Here is a 20138-nt window from a genome sequence, read left to right on the forward strand (position 1 = left end):
CAGGCAAAGCTCTCATCCCTTAACAGCCACAGCAGGACATGAAAAAGCTATGCAAACTGATCTGCTTCTCATCTTGTACACATAGCTTTCCTGCACACAACACAAACTCACTTGAATTGCTGAGAGAAAAGAAAGAATTGAAAAAAAAATACACTTTTTTTATTATGCTTCTGACCTCTGCCTTGTAAGGGAGGCTTTTATTGCTGGTATTCTAGGGTTGTAAATCCTGGTATTGTGTTATTTTTACAGGAGGTACAAATCTTGATCAAGATTAAAGAAAAATCTAAATATTATAGTCAATGAAAATACATCTTTTTTCTTTTATTGCCTATCCGCACAAGAATGTTCACTAAGGTTTTCACATACACTATTAACGTGATTGGCGGATGTAGCTCGGCAATAAGCTTTGTAATACTTGGCCTTCTTCATCCGTGATACTATATACTCCTGATGGATGTTTTGAATTGAATTGTTTGCAGGAAGGCTTAACTTCATTCATTAGTAGTACTTACTAGGAAAAGAAGTATTTACAAAATAAGTGATGGAGAACTGGCGTTGTCATGTGTCCTTGGCATCCCAAGGAAACATTTTTCTTAGGAAGGAAATATTTATTCCAAGCACCTGCATTGTCCTCACACTGTCACATTTAAATTGATCACACTACTCACTGAATTTCTCTTTTCCACGTGGTATAAAATTAGGAATCATTATTAGCCTCATATTAGTGAGGAGAACTGAGACACCCAGATCACACCACACATCAAAAGCTTGTAGCAAGGCAGGCAATAAAAGCCTGATAACTCCAGCTATTCCTATAATCACTGGATCCCTTAAAAAACTAGATTATTCCATGTACCTGCCCTGTATTAATAGGACTTCATTCATTTGGCCAGCTCTGATAGAAAGAGCTGATACCACCAGATGCCATGACTCTTCAAAACAATGTCATGTCAGATATCACAGACAGACAAAAGAAAACAAATTTAATAATGCTTCAGTTAGCAAATATTAATTAGAACAGTGATCTTCAACTTTTGTGTAGGTTGTTCCCATTGAATATAACAATTACCACATTGATTTCTGAGCTGCTCTACTCTATCTGTTCTTTCGCACAGATTCCTGTGTCTGAAATCTAATGTAGTGTCTGTATATTACAGAGTATAGCTCCTAAAACACTGAAGGACTATCAGTGGGGAAATAAAATATATGAATTACAACAGTGCCTGTACTATGGTCGCTCTGCTGTCATATGCGAGACCACTACCACAGGTAAATCTGTGAACAGGGATTTTCATTATGGTTAAACGTATTTTGGGAGAAAGCTTTACAAGCAATGTATTATTTATAAATTGATTCAGTGGTAATAATACTTTACTGAACCTATTTTGTTGACTAGACTCTTTAAACTCTACATAACATTCATTTATTTAATGCTGATATAATAAGACAGCCATACTGCAATATTAAATTATGTTCAGCAACATGATTATGATAGTATGAGACAAGTTTGTCAACCTAAATTAACAGAATGCAGACTCAGTGATCTAACGGATATGTTGGTGCTATTCTTAAAATGGCACCACCAGCAGCAAACTTGAAGCCAAACTTAAAGATATACTAATTTCCCAACAGAACCTAAGTTCTGGCATCAACTCTCAACCCAGGCTGCAAATCAAAAAGAATGACAATACTTCCATTATAGCTTAGGATTGAAAGAAAAAAGAAAACCTATTTTTTTGCTAGTCAAATATACAAATGTGATTTTAGCTCAGTCAAGTATCACTACGTGGAAAGAAATACTCTTTTGTGAGGACGAACAGATCATTCGGTCAACCCTTGCAAACTGGGCCCAGGAGAAGGAGTCAAAAATAGCAACATAACACTGATAAGAGTAGTTAAGTTTCCCACTTGGTAAAGGACAGAAGAAGATGCAAGTCTGACTCATCAGCAAAGAAAATATAGTAAGATATGGGATATTAAGAGGCCGTACTTATTCCCACACAATTCCCAGACCTCCTAGTAACAAAACACGAACACTGTGAAAGATAATAAAATAATACTGAAGTTTTATCTTAACTGAAGAAGCTACCCAAATTGAAAATGTAAATTAAATATACCAGAATTGATATTCTGGACAACATTCATCATGCCTTGCAAACAGGAAGAGTGTTTTAAACCAGAAAAACTAACAGGCGCTCACAATACCTCTCTGAATGATGCAGTTGCTAAAGAGCTTTTATTTCTTCAGTCATGTGATAAGTAGCTCTGCAGTCCTGCTTAGAGATACTCCAATAAGCATCTTTCTTACCTGACCAGAACAGCAAGGGAACTCTAGATAAACTGACTGTACTATACCTCTCTCTCTATGATCACAGCTGCTCATAGAGCAGCCTCTACTTTTCCAGGGAGACAGGAAAGGTGGGAAAAGGAGAGTCCTCATATGAAAAGCAACACTCATAAGGAAGGATTAGCGGATCCATAGCTGGATAAATACTTACTGATATCCAGAAGGTCATAGAATAAACACTGCACCACTTCACTAAGTCTGCACAAATTGTCCTAAGGCATGGAAGGCAGGCAATGAATTGAAGTGTACTGGTCTTGTCAGTTAGCTTGTTGATACAATCTTTTGCTAGAAGGTCACCTGTACTGGAACGAACTTAAAGTCAGCCTCATGACAGATTAAAGCCTGGAAAATGCACACGGAAAGGTTGTTGTTGCAATTTAATCCCCCACCCCCTCTAACGAATTATTTAGCCCTTCACACTTCTAGAGATTATCCAGGAGATCAGAAAAAGAAATCACCTAAGTGAAAGAATACATACCCACCTTGGTCTAGCTGCTATGGTTACCGTTTGTGTTTCAGAAATATTGGGAAGACTGTCCACCAAATACCCTAGACTGCTAGAGGGGAGAATATAAATCAAAAGGGACAAATCATGCTATATTTTTAAAATAACAAACCAGAAGGATGTGAAATAAATTGGGTTAGGGAAAGCTAAAGAGAGATAAACACCACATTTTCCCTCCTTTCTGCTACATAAGGTGAATTGTTCCCATCCTCAGCTGGGAGGTTAAAATCGCTACCGATGACTTAGACTTAGAGAAATAAGGATGAAAAAGAGAGACAGATGGCTGCAGGAAGGAAGGTTCCTTACAGATCGAGGCTAGAAGAGACTTCTAGGATAAGGACAGATAGTGGTCACTTGAAAAATAGGTCAAGTACCTACTTGCACAAGAGAAAACCTTAGAAGCAAAGCACAATAAAAATTCTCAAAGGACTATGTTCGATCTAACTAAGGATACTCTAGTTAAACAGCAATTGTGCAATGGTCTGCAACGATCAACAGAAATGTGACGGCCAAAAGCAGGTGTAAAACGTGTGCTCTGTTCTCCTTGGATGTCCATCTGGGTACCCTGTGGGGAATCTGGCTGTACTGTCAGGAAGCTATAGGCACAGGTGGCTGGAGCAGATGTGGTATCTTTTTAAAATGGAAGGAAAAAACAGACTGGGAGAGACTGCATTTGCCAGGCCAAACAGTGGGAAATATTTGTTTGGGACGTTTTTCTGCTGGGAGTAGAAGATGTGAACATGGAAGAATGGTAATTTTTTTCTCCTAATAGATCTTTACGGTATCCAGTTGCAGTCTAAAACCAAAAATGACCACAGCATAGCTATACAAGTGATGATGCTGGAAATGTATGCGCTAGGCAAAAGCTGGGCTTCAGAAATCTTTCAAGAGCTCTATGAAAACAGACAACTGCTTTGGCACTACAGCAATGCCAGAATTGGTGGAATAACAGAGCAAACACATTTGATGCTCTCTTTTTAAACTGGGCAAACACCAGAAAAATAAAATATATTCTGCAATAAGAAGTTACCACAAAATGCAAGAATTTTCCCTAAGGATGAGAAGATAAGATTAAAATCTACTTTTGAGACCAAGTGCTTGTCCTACATAACTGAACCCAGACATAGTACTATTTATAGGCACAGTTTCAAAAATGCTGACTGAAGTAGCAAGTAGTAGTATATCAGCAACTTGCAGTCAGACCCAGCTGTTAGCTACAGAACTATCTAGAGAGATAAGGACATATAAAAAAATCCTTGTATTTACATGGGAAAAATTGATGTTGTTTAGCAGTTCTTCACATTTCCTGCTTTTACATACATCGTTGCTCATGATTTCTCCTGGAAAATACATTTAAAAGTTACTTCATAATGTAAACTCTTATTTAATGGCAGCTCTAAGTCCTCTGTCAAAAATAAATCCATACACAAATGGGATACATAGGCTTTAAATTTTACTCAGCTACATTAAAAGCAAAGACCAAACTGCAATGGAACTGAAATCTATAGACCTTCAATATTTAAATATTAAAAAACAGTTGTATGAGTCAAAAAGAAATCAGTGAGCCTATTAAGTATTAGATATTTTTCCCTCAAAAGATAACTTGACTTCTCCTTCTAAAAATTAATGTATCTGTAAGGCATACAGAAAACTTCCTACCCTTGAGTACCAAAGGAATGATTAGCTGGGTACACAAAATCCTGTTTTCGCAAATGCATTCCATTCTCTGTGCTTACCGTCCTTTTCTAAGCACCTGTACAAAGCAGAAGGAAACACTGAGCTGAGATTAAACATGCAACATCACCAGAACTGCTGCACCGGGTGTAGCCCATCTCCACTTACAAAAGTCAGATGCTTGAGAGGATAGTTGAAGTAGAGCGAGATCTTTCTCTGGTGTATTCTCCCAGCCTCCCTTAGTCAACAGATCACGTATTTCCTGAGCTGAAAACTGTGTTTCAACCACTGTGGTTAACAGCCAAGGACAGCTCTTCCATAAAGCTCTCTAATCCTTCTTTTTGATTATTTTTGTACTTTTGGCCTCTCGTAGCAACAAATTCCACACTTTAAGGTTGTACTTCTGGGAAAAGGTAATTTCTGGTTTTGGTGCTAAATCTTTATGTGGTAACATCAACAGATGGCCACTACTTCTTGTACTGCAAGAAATACTGAGCATGTCCCTAGTTTTCATTTTTTGGTTACTCATGATTTTAGAGACCTCTCTGTTGTTCGATTTTAGTTGCCTCATTTGCCAAGCTGAAAAGTTTTACTGTAGTATCTTCTTCTACAGACCCAGTTTTGTATTCATTCTAATCCTGTGCATCTTTTTTGGTACTACAAAAGGTCTGTGCTGCATTCAAAACAGATCATACAGGTTATTTCCATGATGGCATAACAACTTGTTTTGTTCATTTTTTTCATTACAACCACTAGGATCCTGCATATCTTTCTGGCTGCTATTAAACAACTGAGATGATGCTTTATTTATCAATGAATTCACTGTTGAGCACGGTTAAAAATGTTGTTCTCCAGGATCCCATGCATGTTCACTCATAATGAATCACTGTCACCGAGCACCGCAAGATCCTTCTCATTTTCCGCACAGTCAGGCAAGAGTTGGATCATTGTGGATGATTTTGTATTATCAGCAAGCTTGTCACCTCACTGCTTCTCTCCCTTACCAGGTCATTTCTGGAGTCAGCTGAGTAGCACTGGCCTCAGCAAGTACCTTTGCAGAATCCCACTGCTAACTGAGGAATCCTACCATCTCTCCCTACCTTTTGCTTCCTATGCAGTCAATCTGACAGACATCTTAGATTCTTAAAGACTTGAAAACTTCGTGACAGCTTCAGTAAACTATGTTTACCTTAGACCAAAGAAAGCCCATAGACATTATCACATTGATACAGCATTGTAATTTCACACTTTAGACAGATCAGAGTTGGGTTGGGAAAAGGGAGCTAAAGGGTGCCCTCCATAGTCTCTTCTTTGTCATACTTTTCCAATTGGGTTATCAAAACCACTAAAGCTCCCTGCAGATATCACATTGTGCTAGAGATTAGATTTTGAAGATTCAGAATAAAAATTTCTGGCCTTCTCATAGGCTCTAATAAAAAGCACACTGTTTATATCCCACACTTCAGTGATTATTAAGCCTCATGCCATGCCACTGTTTTCTTAACTTTAAAAATCTAGAAAGATAAACCTCTAAGTTTCTTCTCCCCCTCTGACCAAAATGAATCCTTCCAAATTCCCATCAGGACATTTAATTTCAGAGCCTACTGTCAGTCTCATATTTTCGAAACTCTTCTTGAATTAAAGGTACTATTTTCAAGTGACGTTCATGAAGACATAGATCTTTTTCTTTTCCTAGCCCTTTTTTAAAAACTATTTTTAGAATAATGGATTTGACATGCTAGCAAGGTCAGCCCAGAATTCTGAGGGGGAGAAATTAGGTGTTTTTCTACATCTCCTGAAAGGTGTTATTTGTCTGAATCAATTTTATTCTTAGCTCCCTGGCAACAGAGACCCCCCCAATTCCTGCTTCTTTTGTGCTTTCAATGCTCTTGGCTTCTGATTGCAAAGTAATTTCCACATCTGCTAGTGGACCGTCACCTTAGGCCCTTTATGGAACCTGCTTTCACTCAACTACAGCACTTGCATCTAGATGGTTTAAAATAGGATTGCTGTCTTGATCTCTTGGTTTTAGGGCTCAGGTTTAAGAAACAGGCATTCAAAAATCAACACCACCAGCAGAAAGAACAGTGAAGTGAACCAAATAGAGTGTTCTACCTCCTATTAGGGAGTAAACTCCTACAGAAGCGATTATTCTAGACTGTTTCCATATGGAAATTAAAATTGCATTGTTCCTTTTTAAAGCATGAACTTCTAACATGGATAGGCACTATTTCTGGAATAACTAATCTTTCGTCATAACCCAAAGCGTTGTCAAAGTCTAAGTCTCTGGTACAGGTAATTGTTTCAGAAATTGTTGGCTTTGCTGTGTTTCAGGAAATAGGATGTTAAATTCACACAAGGCGGCCTTCTTCTCTTCTCCAGCAAATGATACTGTTTGGATTGACTCATCAGCAGCTCTTACAGTGAAATCTAATCTAGGACACATCTTTATTTCCAATCCAGACCAAAAATGCTTTCTCAAAAACAAAGTAGGTCACACGATACAACAATTATTCTTTAAAATATTAGAGAACACACTTTTTCGTTGTTTGATACACAGGATACAGTTTCAGCTTGTTACTCTCGATATTCACAGTAAAACATTTTGAAAAAATAATTTATATAGTGCAGCTTAGAGCCATCAAGTGTCAGCTTATTTTGTTCTGCAGAAATATTTCTAAGATATGTCAGACGAGTTACTCTGACTTTGCGTGTGCAAACTTGCTCAACCAGTTGCACACTTCATCACTGCTGAAAGAAGTTTCTTAGAAGATCTGAAGCTTCAAATTTTTCATCTGTTTCCACTGAAGTTCTGTATCAAAGAATAAACACAAAACTCCTTGCTCTAGATCTGCAGGGCAAGACACTGATCAGCTGGATAGCTTGTATAGTGGAGATGTCATAATGCCTTTGGGTTCATGATATTCACACTGTACTGAAAAGCTTCCCTGTTTAGACACACTGTGCTGATCATTTACAGTCACTTATATTTGTGGAGAAGGAACGGTGAGGAGACCAGTTGGCTTGATCTTGTTTATTCCTCCATCTAGGATGCAGACCCGTGGGTATTTGTTTTTCACTAGATGAGCTGCAAACTGAAACAGATGTATCATTAGCACATTGCATATATAGTCCTTAAATCAAAATAATTTTTTATGGTAAGAAAACAAAGTTAAACAAAAGAAAAACTTATCAGGCCTCAGAACAACTTTTTTTTTTTTTTTTTTTTTTTTAACCTAGCCCAATACAGAAACCCAGGCCTGTACGTTATAACAACTGGAATGAATTTGTCATGAAAGTGTCACACTGATAACTTTGAACCTTGTTTATCTCTGTTTTGCCAGGTTTTTACCTAATGTTACCTCATGCTAACATGATTATTTGATCTCAGAGTACTCACTGGAACCCCTCTCAAACAGTGTGAAATAGCAGTTATTTTTCTCTGGGATAATCTAACTCCCAGCTGTTTTCTGCAGGTTCCCAAATGTGCAAGCACCACAGTTGCACAGTACAGGCATTCTCTTACCTGTCAAATGTGTCTGACATGACTTTATTTCACAGACACCAGATCTGAATTTGGGCTCTAGTCTCTGCACTGTCTTGCCTTCTCTTTTGTTTTAATCTGCCCGTACGCAGATTACATAGCGCGCACAAAAATCCTTTAAAGCCTCTCTCCCCAGTTAATTCATCCCATAAACCAAACACAGGGTTTCAGTCTCCATGTAGCAACTTAACACCTAACTTAACACTCAGCTTCATGAAAAACTGCTACACTGATGAGGCCTACAAAGAAACAGTATTTTGTATATCACATCTCAAACTTACTTTCTAAATACTGACTGTAATATGCCAAAGATGAAGCCACTAAAATGGGTGATTCAGACAGAAACTGCAAGTTTCAATTTATAATTTCCAATAGCTGTAAGAAAAACTGCACTGTCATCCCAGTCTGTCAGATTGTTGATTTATACTTGGTTGGCAAATTACTATCATTTGTAAAGCAGGCAAGTGGTTCCAAACGGCCTAACAGGAAAGCTGTAAAACATTCATACTTCCCTTTTTGACCCTTTAAAATGTTTTGTGATACTTTTCCAGAACCCCATGTAAGTATGATGTACAAATAAGCAATTCTGCACAAACAACTAAATTACCAACTTAAGAACAGCAGTAAGCCCCCCTCCATATCTAATACATGGATTTTGGGTTTTTTTTTTGTTTTTTTTGCTTACATTCCTTATTATTATCCGCAATAGTGTAACAGATACTAAGGCAGAACAAGATGTACTACATTACCACCTGATCAAATACAAATATTGAAATAGTTTCTTTATCAGAGACAGGCAAAAGTTCACAGTAGCAACGTTTTAAATGTCTTCCGTAGCCAGAACTTTTGTTTCACAATGAAGGTATTTTTTATATACACATGGAATTAATTTCTGTACGTCTGTATGTCAGAGTTATTGCATTCCTTTCCCAATGTTTCAGGATGGATTTGAAAAGGGAGTGAGCAACTAGTACATGATCTGTGGCCACTGAGGACCTGTTGAGGCCAAATAAGAGGTTAAAACAGAATAAGAGGTCACAACTGATCAGTCAGGACATTTTGGCTGTCCTGTCTGCCTGTTTCAGGTACTTGCCTAGGATCAAAAGTAAGTTTGACCATCTCTTCCTCCATTATTTTGGGTCAGTCAGTGAAGGATTCAAAGGATCACAGGGAATCCCTTCCATACTCAAAACAGCAAAGTTACACTGCATGGGGATGCCAGTTTGCACAACAGACCTAAATGCCATGCTTTTGTAGAGGCTGTCCGATGCAGAGGTGGTGTAATACGCACTCAGCTATCACTAGAGGAGTCTGACTACCTCTCGCTCTAATCACAGTCCATAAACATACAGTATACACTGGAACAACGGAAACAAAAAGAGTGCTCAGCTGTGCATATTCTCAGCTAAAAAAAAGTATATATTCCTAGTGAAATACTCCTACCTCACATTTCTACTTTATATGTACATATCTGTCACTTTACAGCCGTCTCCACCTGTGACTAATGGATAATGTTCTAGAGGCTGTCCGATGCAGAGGTGGTGTAATACGCACTCAGCTATCACTAGAGGAGTCTGACTACCTCTCGCTCTAATCACAGTCCATAAACATACAGTATACACTGGAACAACGGAAACAAAAAGAGTGCTCAGCTGTGCATATTCTCAGCTAAAAAAAAGTATATATTCCTAGTGAAATACTCCTACCTCACATTTCTACTTTATATGTACATATCTGTCACTTTACAGCCGTCTCCACCTGTGACTAATGGATAATGTTCTACCTCGGACACCATCCAACATTGCTCACAGCTGGGCAGAAATGAAAAATGACAAGTGTTCAGACTGACAGGAAGCAGTACATTATTTGCTGAGCACAATGTCCCCTGTGCCGGTAGAGAGATTCTGCTCTCTGTCTACTGATAGTTTTACAATTTTGACAATAAACTGTAAACTCTGCTCCAAGTTTTTGAATGCCCTAGCCTTAATATAACTACTAGTCCATCTTATCTGAAAAGAAAATATGCATCAAACAATTGCTTTGTATTTAGGGTTCAGACACTAAGTTCTCTGTCCCACTGTATTTTAGAATTGCTTTAATAACCAAGGTATGGCTGGAAATAGATTTTCTTTACTGTATGTGACAAGAGGCTCCTTTGTAACCTTACGCTGAGGAATCTCTTGCTGCCTTTCTCATAAGCCATCCTCAAAGCAAGCGCTGAAGAACCTGTGGCTGTTAGTAAATGGCAGGTAGAAAGCACAAGAGCATGTGACAAAGCTATACACAATGCTATGAACTGCTTTTTTTTCCAGTTGTCACAGAACTGTCTGCAGCTGTCCAAGAAAGGCAGCAACTGCAGTTCAAAAAATTGTGTCTGAATATCTATCCAGGGAGAATCCAGTGAGCAGGGAAAGCGCTACCTTTGGTACCTCACTACTGTGGGAGGTAGCTGGGAGCCAGAGGCCTACACATCCTCATGAGCTGAGAGCTATCAAACTCCAAATCCCAGCCTCCAAGAACTTTGCAAATACATCTGCCTTTGAAATACAATCTGGCTGCACAGAAGAAAAGAGTCAAGGTTTAACTCTTACAGTAACAGGATTTGATCTGATTAAAGACATTCCTAGTATTACCATCCAGTTTTCTGTATTATGTCACTGAAAGGGGAAAAAGTAACTTTTGGTAAAGAACAGATTCAGAAGAATTCATCTTACTATTATACTCTTCTTAAAGCTTTGACTTTTTATAGTTCTGGTCTAGTATATGTTTGTGCTGCTTTCTTCTACATCTGTCAGTCACAGATGAGAACAGGAGCTTGTGCCTGCTGTGTGTGCTGTGTGTGTGAAATGTGTGCTTGCATCACATTTCTGAAATATTCCAGCACCACCTGGTACCTTTCCCTGCCAAAATATACTGTATGAAGCTTAGCTTTTTCAAAACAGATGAAAGGGTTATTTCTGGCACGTGCACTGCTGGAGGGACAAGATAGGAAGGACTATCTGAAATAGTTACATGGACATTTTCCCCTTCTTCCCCTGCCCTAACATAACCATCATTTATGTTCAAATATCAGTAAGTTAAATTTAAAGAATTAATTTTTCCTCTTATCTAATGTTTCCTTAAAAGTTGGAAGAAACAGTGATCCAAAATGAGCAAAGTTTCAAGCATTAAAAAATGCCCAAGGTTTTGTGCTGAACAATACCACTGAGCTTCTGCAGCAGAAACTGGCACCTTGGACTTCACACATGGGCTGTATTTCCCTTATAAATGCTATCCGGAAGTGTCAAACTGGAAGCCTACAACCAGGCACCTGAATACTTAATTATAAATTTGCTAAATAAGCTAATTTACAGAGGTGCTCTGAAGACAGTATTTGATGTGGTGAGGAGATAGGCAAATAGGTTACATCTTTAGTAACCTGTAAAACACCTACATTTTAAAGAGATATATTGAAACGTGTAAAAGTAGTGCACAATTAAATTCCCATTATACAGGGTGATGTTGCACATAAATGAGCCTCAGTCATTTATAACATGATTATACTTTCTCAAATTTATCAAGGACATTACTTTTGAGATAAATCTATTTCCTCATATCACCAGACGGATCACAGACCACTGTAACGCTACTGTTTTCATTTAGACAACAATACTGCAAGGTGCTGTTCCCCATTATTTCAGGGAAATGTGTTATGTTTATCTGAGGTAGAGCATAAGAAGAATGCTAGAAGACTAAGCTTTTTCCTTCCTGCCTCTGGTAGCCTTTCCTCAAAATGTAATCCCAGGAAAGTCAGGCTACTGTGTTTTTATCAGCATTCAGAGTTTAAATTTAATTTCCTCTTGCTACTTTCACAGCAAATACGCATGAATGGATGAATATGTGAACGACTTGTTTAACCACTGCTTTGCCATGGCTTTGGTGAAGGCTTTGGAAATGCTGTTCCTCTGCTAAGTAATGCATATAATAATTCCACATAAAAAATCCTTCCTGGTGAGCATAACTGAGACTGAAAATTGTAATTTGCCTTTGAAAGCATTCGGTTAAGAATGTGTCATTCAGATACTTACAAAGTCAGGCTTCTAAAGGACAGACGTAGCCAAAGCAAATTCATATCAAAATTCTGGCCAATATTCAACAGTTTGCCCTGTATTGGTGTCACTCTTTATATGGACAGACATGACAGTTCTGCTCCTTTAAGTATCAAGAACTGTAATAATCTGCACAGTTGAAAAGGGAAAATGATATTTGTCAATGGAGCATTTATCAAAATATGCTTATACTACCCTGCTCCAAGCAATAAAATCACAGCTTTTGAGCATGCTGACTGTATTACACTAGGCACAACATGCTTTCAGACTGTCTATGGCAGAGAGTCCAAGAGCACAACACAGCTTGAGCTGCGTTGTTCCCAGCTCCCTTCAGGCTAGCCATAATGATTGCTACGTTCACATTATTCACTTTCACAGACATTCCTGTGACAGGTAATAATTAAAGGACAAGCTGGGAGTTAAAGAATAACAACATACTGTACCAAGAATACCAAAAAAGACTGCTATGATTGATGTTATCAGTGTATTAATGTAATACCATACACTGAAAGAGTTGGAAGACAAAGAGGTACATTAGAAACTGGAAAAGATAAGTCTCCACCAAACTTTGCAGTACTGATCCATTGTTGCAAGTTGTTCCCCCCCATCATTTGTAAACATATCCCCAAGAGGTTTGTGTAGTATGACTGTGGGTTTTTTTGCTGTATGATTTCGGCCAAGAGTAAGCCACTCTGAAAGCAAATCACCGTTGAGGTGATCGGTCTAGAAGGGTTTTTTGATTGTTTGTTTTTGTTTTTTGTTTTGTTTTGTTTTTTTAAGAACTCTTTCTGTATGTCACAAAGCACATTGAAAAATCAAGGGTATTTTTAGACTTCTTATATTAAAAAAATCTAAGATAAATGAAATGGCACTCAAACACCAAGGTGAAAGACAGGCACTTAAAGTCCCCATATCAACAAAAACATTGCCTAGCTAAAAGTTACAGTATTAGCATATACTGAAATGAAGTACTAGAGACAAGGAACACAACTTTGTGAAAAGATATAATATATCTTTTCACACACAGACCAGGTCAGAAAGGAATACTTTCCATTCCATCAGTATAAAAATATAGAAGTAACTTAAAATACCTATATGCAAAGATTTGAAAATAAGCCTACACAAATGGATATTTAATAGTTGAGTTCAGAATACATTTTACTGAGAACAAAGTATGAGTGAACACTCAGATTTTCCTGAGTAATAACTTCTTACCATCTGCACTTTTAATTTCCTTAGAAATGTAGTATTATTTTAAAAAAACAAAAAAACCCCAAACAAACAAAAAAAACCCCAACAGCTGAAAGCGAGCGCTGGAAAAAATGGAATTTTAATTGTAGAGATTTGGCTCTTGCAACCCAACTAATTTATACTGATCAAAACACATCCAATGCACCCAGTATGGCTGAATCCATTCTGAAATACAAATGCAGAAAGCAAACTTATTTTACTTTTGATTGAACAGAAAATAAAAAGAGCTGTTAATGAACAGAATTTTTTTTTTTAAAGAAACATAACACAGTTGACTTGAGTATAAAAAAAGAAAGCAAGAGTCTTTCTGAAACATTCCATCTTCCTCCCATTCCCCCCTACCTCCCCAAAAGCATCTGAAGTAATTTTGCTTGCTTCTCTTCCATTTTATCTTTAGAAGAGTGTTGACTTTTTTTTGCAAAATTGTCTGAGGACTGTCCTAGTTGCTGAAAAATGTTCAAAGAAATGCTCAGTGGCCCTTCCACAGCTTTGCATTTTGCAATACTTTTTACTAAGGCTACCCAAATTGGAGGCCCTTTTCATAACCATACAGACTGCTGGTTGGGAAGCAGATAGCTGACCCCTCCAGAAACCATCAGCTCTGAACTATTACTGAGGGCATGCCAACACTGCCAGCTTTGACCTGTTTCCTCTTGCACTCTAGGACCCAAGTCCTTGGACCCTTCGTACAGCACACGTTTCCTCCTGCAGCAAACAGTCAGCTCTCTTCAAGAGCAGCCTCAGACAAAATTTAGGGCAGAGCAAAGCAGCATCCGCCCCAGACAAGCAATACTGATAGTCAAAATGTCACAATCATCTCCGATATCATTCTAGCCGTCCTCACACCTTGCAACTCTCCTGGACCTATAACTCATATTTATTAGTTCATCATCTTTATTTTAGTTATCACTATTTCAGATTCCCTGAACTGAAATAGCAGGAAAAAAGAAACACTATATCTCAGAGCTGCAAAACATATCCAGAAAGTGGTAATTCTATGTTATAAGGCAGTAGCCCTGAGTGGTATGGATATGACTTAATCCACGCAAACTCATGCAAGGACAAAGATGCCCACAGGCACAGCCAGAGCCCACAAAGACAGTATCACCACAGCCAAGAATGCCATGCCCGAAAGAAACTCTGGAGCCTGACAGTGTGACTCCAGGATTCAGGCTCTGCATCTCTTATCTCTCCTGTTCTTACACATCTCCCAGATGGCTGGGAGGTGTTGGGACCCTGCCTGCCAGCATTTCCCGGAAGTCACTGACGTATTTTGATAGGTAAAGCTGATGGCCCCACAATTGCTCATCTCAGAAACATCCAAATCACTCGGCAGTAAAGCAGACAGGCTGATCAATTAAAATTTCCAATAACTGTAACTGTCGGTCTCACAAAAGAATAAAGAACAGAACCTTACGTGGAGTTTTAGAAATGGTCTATTTTCTTTAACACCTACTTCAGAAGTGGAAAAAGAACATTCCAATTCTGCTCCTGAGTTTCTAACTTTCATTTTCCCGCCTTCTTTCTCATCTGGCTGCAAAGGGGGAACATTTGGGTCATCTTTGTTGTACCTCAGGTATTCACTGCAAACTAACCAAAGCCACTGATGGGAGCAGAATTAGAAAAGCATAGCATGACTCCTGGATCCCAGCCCAGGTGCCTTTCTTGGGCTGTGTATCTTGTGGAAGAACAATGTTGTGGCAACTGCAACTGGGCTATCTTTCTGTCAACTGAGGCAAACATGCTGCTAGAAATAATACAGATGTTACCATGTCTGGGGTAAGGGTACAACCAGCAGAACTGTTGCTGAGTAACAAAAGACAAGCTCAATCTCTTCCTCTTTAAAGAGGACAGAAAGTTGCTTGACGATGCCAGTAGGCTCTGAGTCAGCATCTAGAGTGAAAGTTGCTGCCTTAACAAAAACAAATAAGTGAAGGAGAGCCATTTGTGGAAATCATAAGCAGTCCCTCCATCCCTGCAAAGAAAAAATCTCTTCAGTTTGCATCCCACTTGTTAAATCGGTTTTCTGCAGAGCTACATTTACACAGAAATGTAGACTCTAAAAGACGTATATCAGAACCATCTCAAGAAGTTAGCTGCCTAATTTCTATTTACTGTCTCTGGAGTTTCACTAGGCCCTTCTAAATGTGTCTGTCTTTAAAAACATGAGCAAATCTGCCCTTTAGCATTCTATGCAAAACCTAATCTTCAGATGAAACTTTGTCTGTATCCATTTGTTTTTTTTTAAGACAAACTTATAATAAGAAACCAAGATTGGCATGCAGGAACTAGCTTCTCTGGGAAGGATTTTTTAAAAAGCCTATGGAATGTGGCAACAAAATCATACAAATTCAGTGGGAGTTGGACACTCTTACCTATGTCTCTTTTGAAATCTCAGCCTTCATATAATAAGGATCATTATCTGAACATATTTTGATAGTGGTCAAGAAAATTAGGAATAAGAATACAAACACAGGAAATTGTGCATTACCTAAATGTTGGTTTGAGCATATATTCCACTGTATAATTTTTTTAAGCTTTTAAAAGTCTGACTACAAATGGATGGAGAAGTGACTTCAGTTTTACATTCTCCAGATTTTTTTAAACAGTGTTTCCCACTTCACTTTCAAGTTACAAGGAAAAAAACCCCCAAATCTGACAGAATGGTCTTTTGTACCAGCCAGCACCATAAAACAAATGTTTGCTGTTTTTCCTTTCTTTACCCCACATTTTTAGCAAAAACAGTTTATGTCAATGGATTAGCATCTACATTTACAGAAAATGTTACCTTTTTTTTTTTTTTTTTTAAACAGAAAAACATTTTTTTTTCAGGCTAGCAATATGTTACACAAGAATAATGTTGAACTTGCCCTCTTCTACTTGCCTTGAAAAGATCTCATGGAAAACCCTGATTGCTTGTCTTTGCTTTGGAGATAATTCATATATTTTATATAATAGCTGCTTTGTGACAAAGAGAGAATTACTACTTTGCCTCAGTAACTTGCAGAAATGGTCTAGCCAATGGATTTATAGCAACAATAACTCATCTAGATAAAAAAAAAAAATCAGAAGTTAGCACATTGCAATTTTGAATGTACTATGTTGCTACAAAGAGAGGTAGGTCTTTTAAGCTTTGAAGTTCTTTTAAGCTTACAGTTCATGAACCTTCTTACCAAACTGAAACTGTGCCATTCCCAGAGTGTTATCTAACTGTGTTTTTCCAAGGCAAGAAAGAACTGAGTTTCTAATTATTAGACAGACTAAAATGTCCTGTGTACTTTAAATCTGCTATAGCATTTAACTGAAAATAAAATTACTTGTATATTAAATAGCGAGGGAAATTGAAAAGATAATAGGTTTCATCCAAGCCACACCACTCAAGTAGAAGTGTGTCATTGTCAAAACCAAGTTGCTGGAGCATGATTTAATATTAGCTAAGTTATTTCTCCTGTTCTAATTTCAGGCCATTGCAGTAATACAGACAAAAAGCTGGAACTGGAAACAGAAACAACTTAGCACCTCAAAGTTGATTAGGGGAGGGAAAATGAAGAAGAAATGTCACCCTTCCAGAAAACCCAAACCAAACCCCTTGCTACATATGCAAAATTATAATCTGTCTTTGCACTCACTGTGTCTCACACTTTGAAAATGATCAAAATCAGGAGATGCAGCGTTTAATGAGCACTGAAATGCTATTTGCTATCTAAGAAAAAAGAAATTGCACTTGGCCACTCTCTGCCTATTTGACTATAATATACACCCAACTGTCCATACTATAATCTAAAAATTCCTCATGTATCAGTGGAATGTGGGAAAAGGAATTTTAATTCACTTGAGAGGTGCTGCCACTTAATTTAGAAGTTAAAGATCAGAATAGAATCTGATTGATTAACTCCAACATAATGCCTTTCATATAACTGTTTCCTGCTGTTTTCAAGACAAACAAGTAACTGCTCTGCTAACAAATGCCCAGAATCCCCTAGGAGAGGAAAAACCAGCACAAAATTAGAACCAGGCTAAAGGAAGGAATATTCTGCAGAACACAAGTGCGAGCCAGGCACCACCACACGATGCCAAGTGCAAATTCCTCTTTGCAATACCATTATGCTGCTAATGGCACATTCAGTAAGGCACTCATACATCAGCAAATCTATTCATTTAACTTTCATAGTGAGTAAATTATATGGCTTAACAAGTGGCATTACCCTGTTTAAATTCTGTCCAAAGGAACTGTTCACTTAGAACCAGAGCAATACTAAAGTCTGCGGCACTGCTGGCTTCCTTTGCCTCCTCCTGGAACAGGGCTTTCTTGAGGTTTTGTTCATGTTTTTTACCCTCTCTTGCCCATGAAGTTCTCGACAGTGTTTTCTTTCCAATTTAAAGAAGTGTGAAGAGAGGAAAAAAACCCTCTCTACAAATCTGTTCAGTACACTCAACTTTGCTTGCCTCCTCCCTCCCCCTTTTTTTCAAATGATGCCAAACAGGCTACTAATGCAAAATCCAATTGAAACATTCAACCACCCAAATAAAAATGGCCACATAAATCAAGTAGCATTTTTCACACTTCCATCCCTCAGTCCTGCATAAATTAAAACAGAACATCTAAAGGCACCAATCTTTTCCATATTTTTAATTGAGTAAATATCAGCCAACACTTCTTAAAAGTTGGCCTTTATGAAAAATTTGTTGCTAATCCCTTTTCAGATGGAAATATGTATCACTGTTTAGAAAAGATACATTTTAAATTGAAGATCTTATAACATTTCTTTGCAAAAAAATGTTTTTGTTTCCACACATTCTCTTTTGCAATTTTTCATATAACTAGATTACTTAGTGAAATTTAAAAAGTAATAGCTATTGTTTTTGTCAAGCCTCAACCTACTAATTTTTGGATTGGTTAAGTTCATGGATAACTACAGACAGTTCCACACAGCTGTACAAAGTAAAACTGAAGTTACCTCAAAAAGCAATCCACAAAAGAAAGGAGTTCTACGCCTTATCAACACAGTGAGATCGAGGTTGGTTTTGTATGTACTGTAAGGGTGTGGTAGAGGTAGTGGTTCCCACCAGTATTTAGGTTCCAGTATTTAATTCATTTGTGGCCAGACTGGTCAATCCAACATTTTGTTGCTATTTAACTCTGTACTTTTCAGTAAGACTTTCAAGAACTGTAAGACAAATCAATAGACAAAGCACCATTTCTTTTTTTTATGGAAAACTATAGTATTGACAATTACAGGTAAACCCAGAAAACATCGTCTCACTCAGTTGCAGAAGGGCTGGGTTTGAGGATATGGTAGCACTCTCTTATGTGGCTGAAGTGTTTGGATTTACTAAGCACACTGTAAGCTTTAAGTTTAGTAAATTAATGTTTCATTTACTGTGCAAGATGTCAGTAAAAGCTAAGACAAATTCATATTTGCATAAGAAGTGTCACAGCACTGTGGGAGAAAACCCTCTTCTTAGCTATGATTTAACCCATAGCTCCTATTGTAAAGCCTTTATCCCTTCCTTCCAGTGGATACTTGCTTTAGGTTGTTTCTTTCTTCTGTTTTAGATATAATACATATACAGTTCCTTTGTTTCAGATACATTTCTGACTGGTCCTGGAAGAAAACTCCTGGAAAATGACTTGCTAACATGAGGGGCATCTCTCATAAAGACACTCATTAGTGAATACTATGGTGTTTTCTCTTCCCTGTCCCCATTCCCAGGAGCTTAGTGAATGGTAAAGCTCTTACTGAGATAAATTAAGATGTTCAGTGATTTAAAATGTAATTGTTGAAAGCTGCTGCATAACCCCCCCCCCCCCATCAAATGCTTAAAGCGGCCATTAAATCATTCCCATTTGGCACTTAGCATTTTATACATTTTGCATTTGTTCCTTTCATGAGGGATTTATGCATTCAGCATTTAGTGAGCTAGTTTGATTATTCACATTGATTGATTTCATGTTGAAATGCTTATAATGGGCCTACCCAGAGCTAATGCACAAACTTAGATACTCACTTGCTGAAACAATTTGAGATGGCTGTGTGGTCTGTTCTATGCCCTCACGGCTATTGTTTAAATGACATGACACATATTAAAAGTTAATTTTCTAAATGATGAAACATGGGTTAATGAAAGAAATTTCTCATGCTACTTACAACTCCCTACATGTATAAACTAAACACATCTACCAAGCAGATGCTTCTGCCAGCTGTCACATGAAGATCTAATTGTCCACAGCCCTCTTAGTCATATCAGGGTTTCAGTTCTTGCCCTTTGAGTAAACAGGCCTAAGAGACTATGGTGAACCCAAGGTATATTGTAGCTAAGAGCATGTCTTAAAAAAGTTTAGCTTTCCTTCACCTCAGAGGAAGAATGGAAAAAGAAATGCTTCTACTCGTTATTCTACTAGTTTACAACAACATTGAGTGTTCACATATGAAAAGGAAGAGGCAAGTCTGAGTGCAGTTAGATGAGCTAAATGACTGTAAAAAATTAGGCAGTATGCTGTTTCTTACTAGGAGAGATATGAACTGTACCTTTTCTTTGTACTTCATAACAAACCTGCGCCTTCCCTACTTACCTTGTATATGCTTCATAATGCTACAGAGAGTAAATGTAAAACCCATGTCATTTTTGAAAATGTACTGATGCACATTAGAAGTGCTGACATCACTTTCACAACACACCCAAATAAGTATTTTGAAGCTGAAAAAAGCCATGTTAAATAATTTCATT

The 20138-nt window shown here is 37.8% G+C and overlaps 1 protein-coding gene across 6 annotated transcripts in view; it reads right to left on the minus strand.

The window, feature by feature from the left end:
- Positions 1 to 6955: 6955 nt before the first annotated feature.
- The window catches only part of TBCK (TBC1 domain containing kinase), a 114446-nt gene continuing 101263 nt past the window's right edge, over positions 6956 to 20138 (minus strand). For 5 of the 6 annotated variants that reach the window (XM_026108633.2, XM_064510549.1, XM_026108623.2 and 2 more), the window contains one exon: positions 6956 to 7621. In XM_026108633.2, the coding sequence (XP_025964418.2) occupies positions 7511 to 7621 (111 nt within the window). In that variant the 3' untranslated portion in view covers positions 6956 to 7510. Of the gene's footprint in view, positions 7622 to 18367; positions 18578 to 20138 lie in introns of all 6 variants that reach the window. The other variant, XR_010388912.1, reaches the window with a different exon arrangement.

This window comes from Dromaius novaehollandiae, chromosome 4 (assembly GCF_036370855.1).
Source record: "Dromaius novaehollandiae isolate bDroNov1 chromosome 4, bDroNov1.hap1, whole genome shotgun sequence".
Lineage (NCBI taxonomy): Eukaryota > Metazoa > Chordata > Aves > Casuariiformes > Dromaiidae > Dromaius > Dromaius novaehollandiae.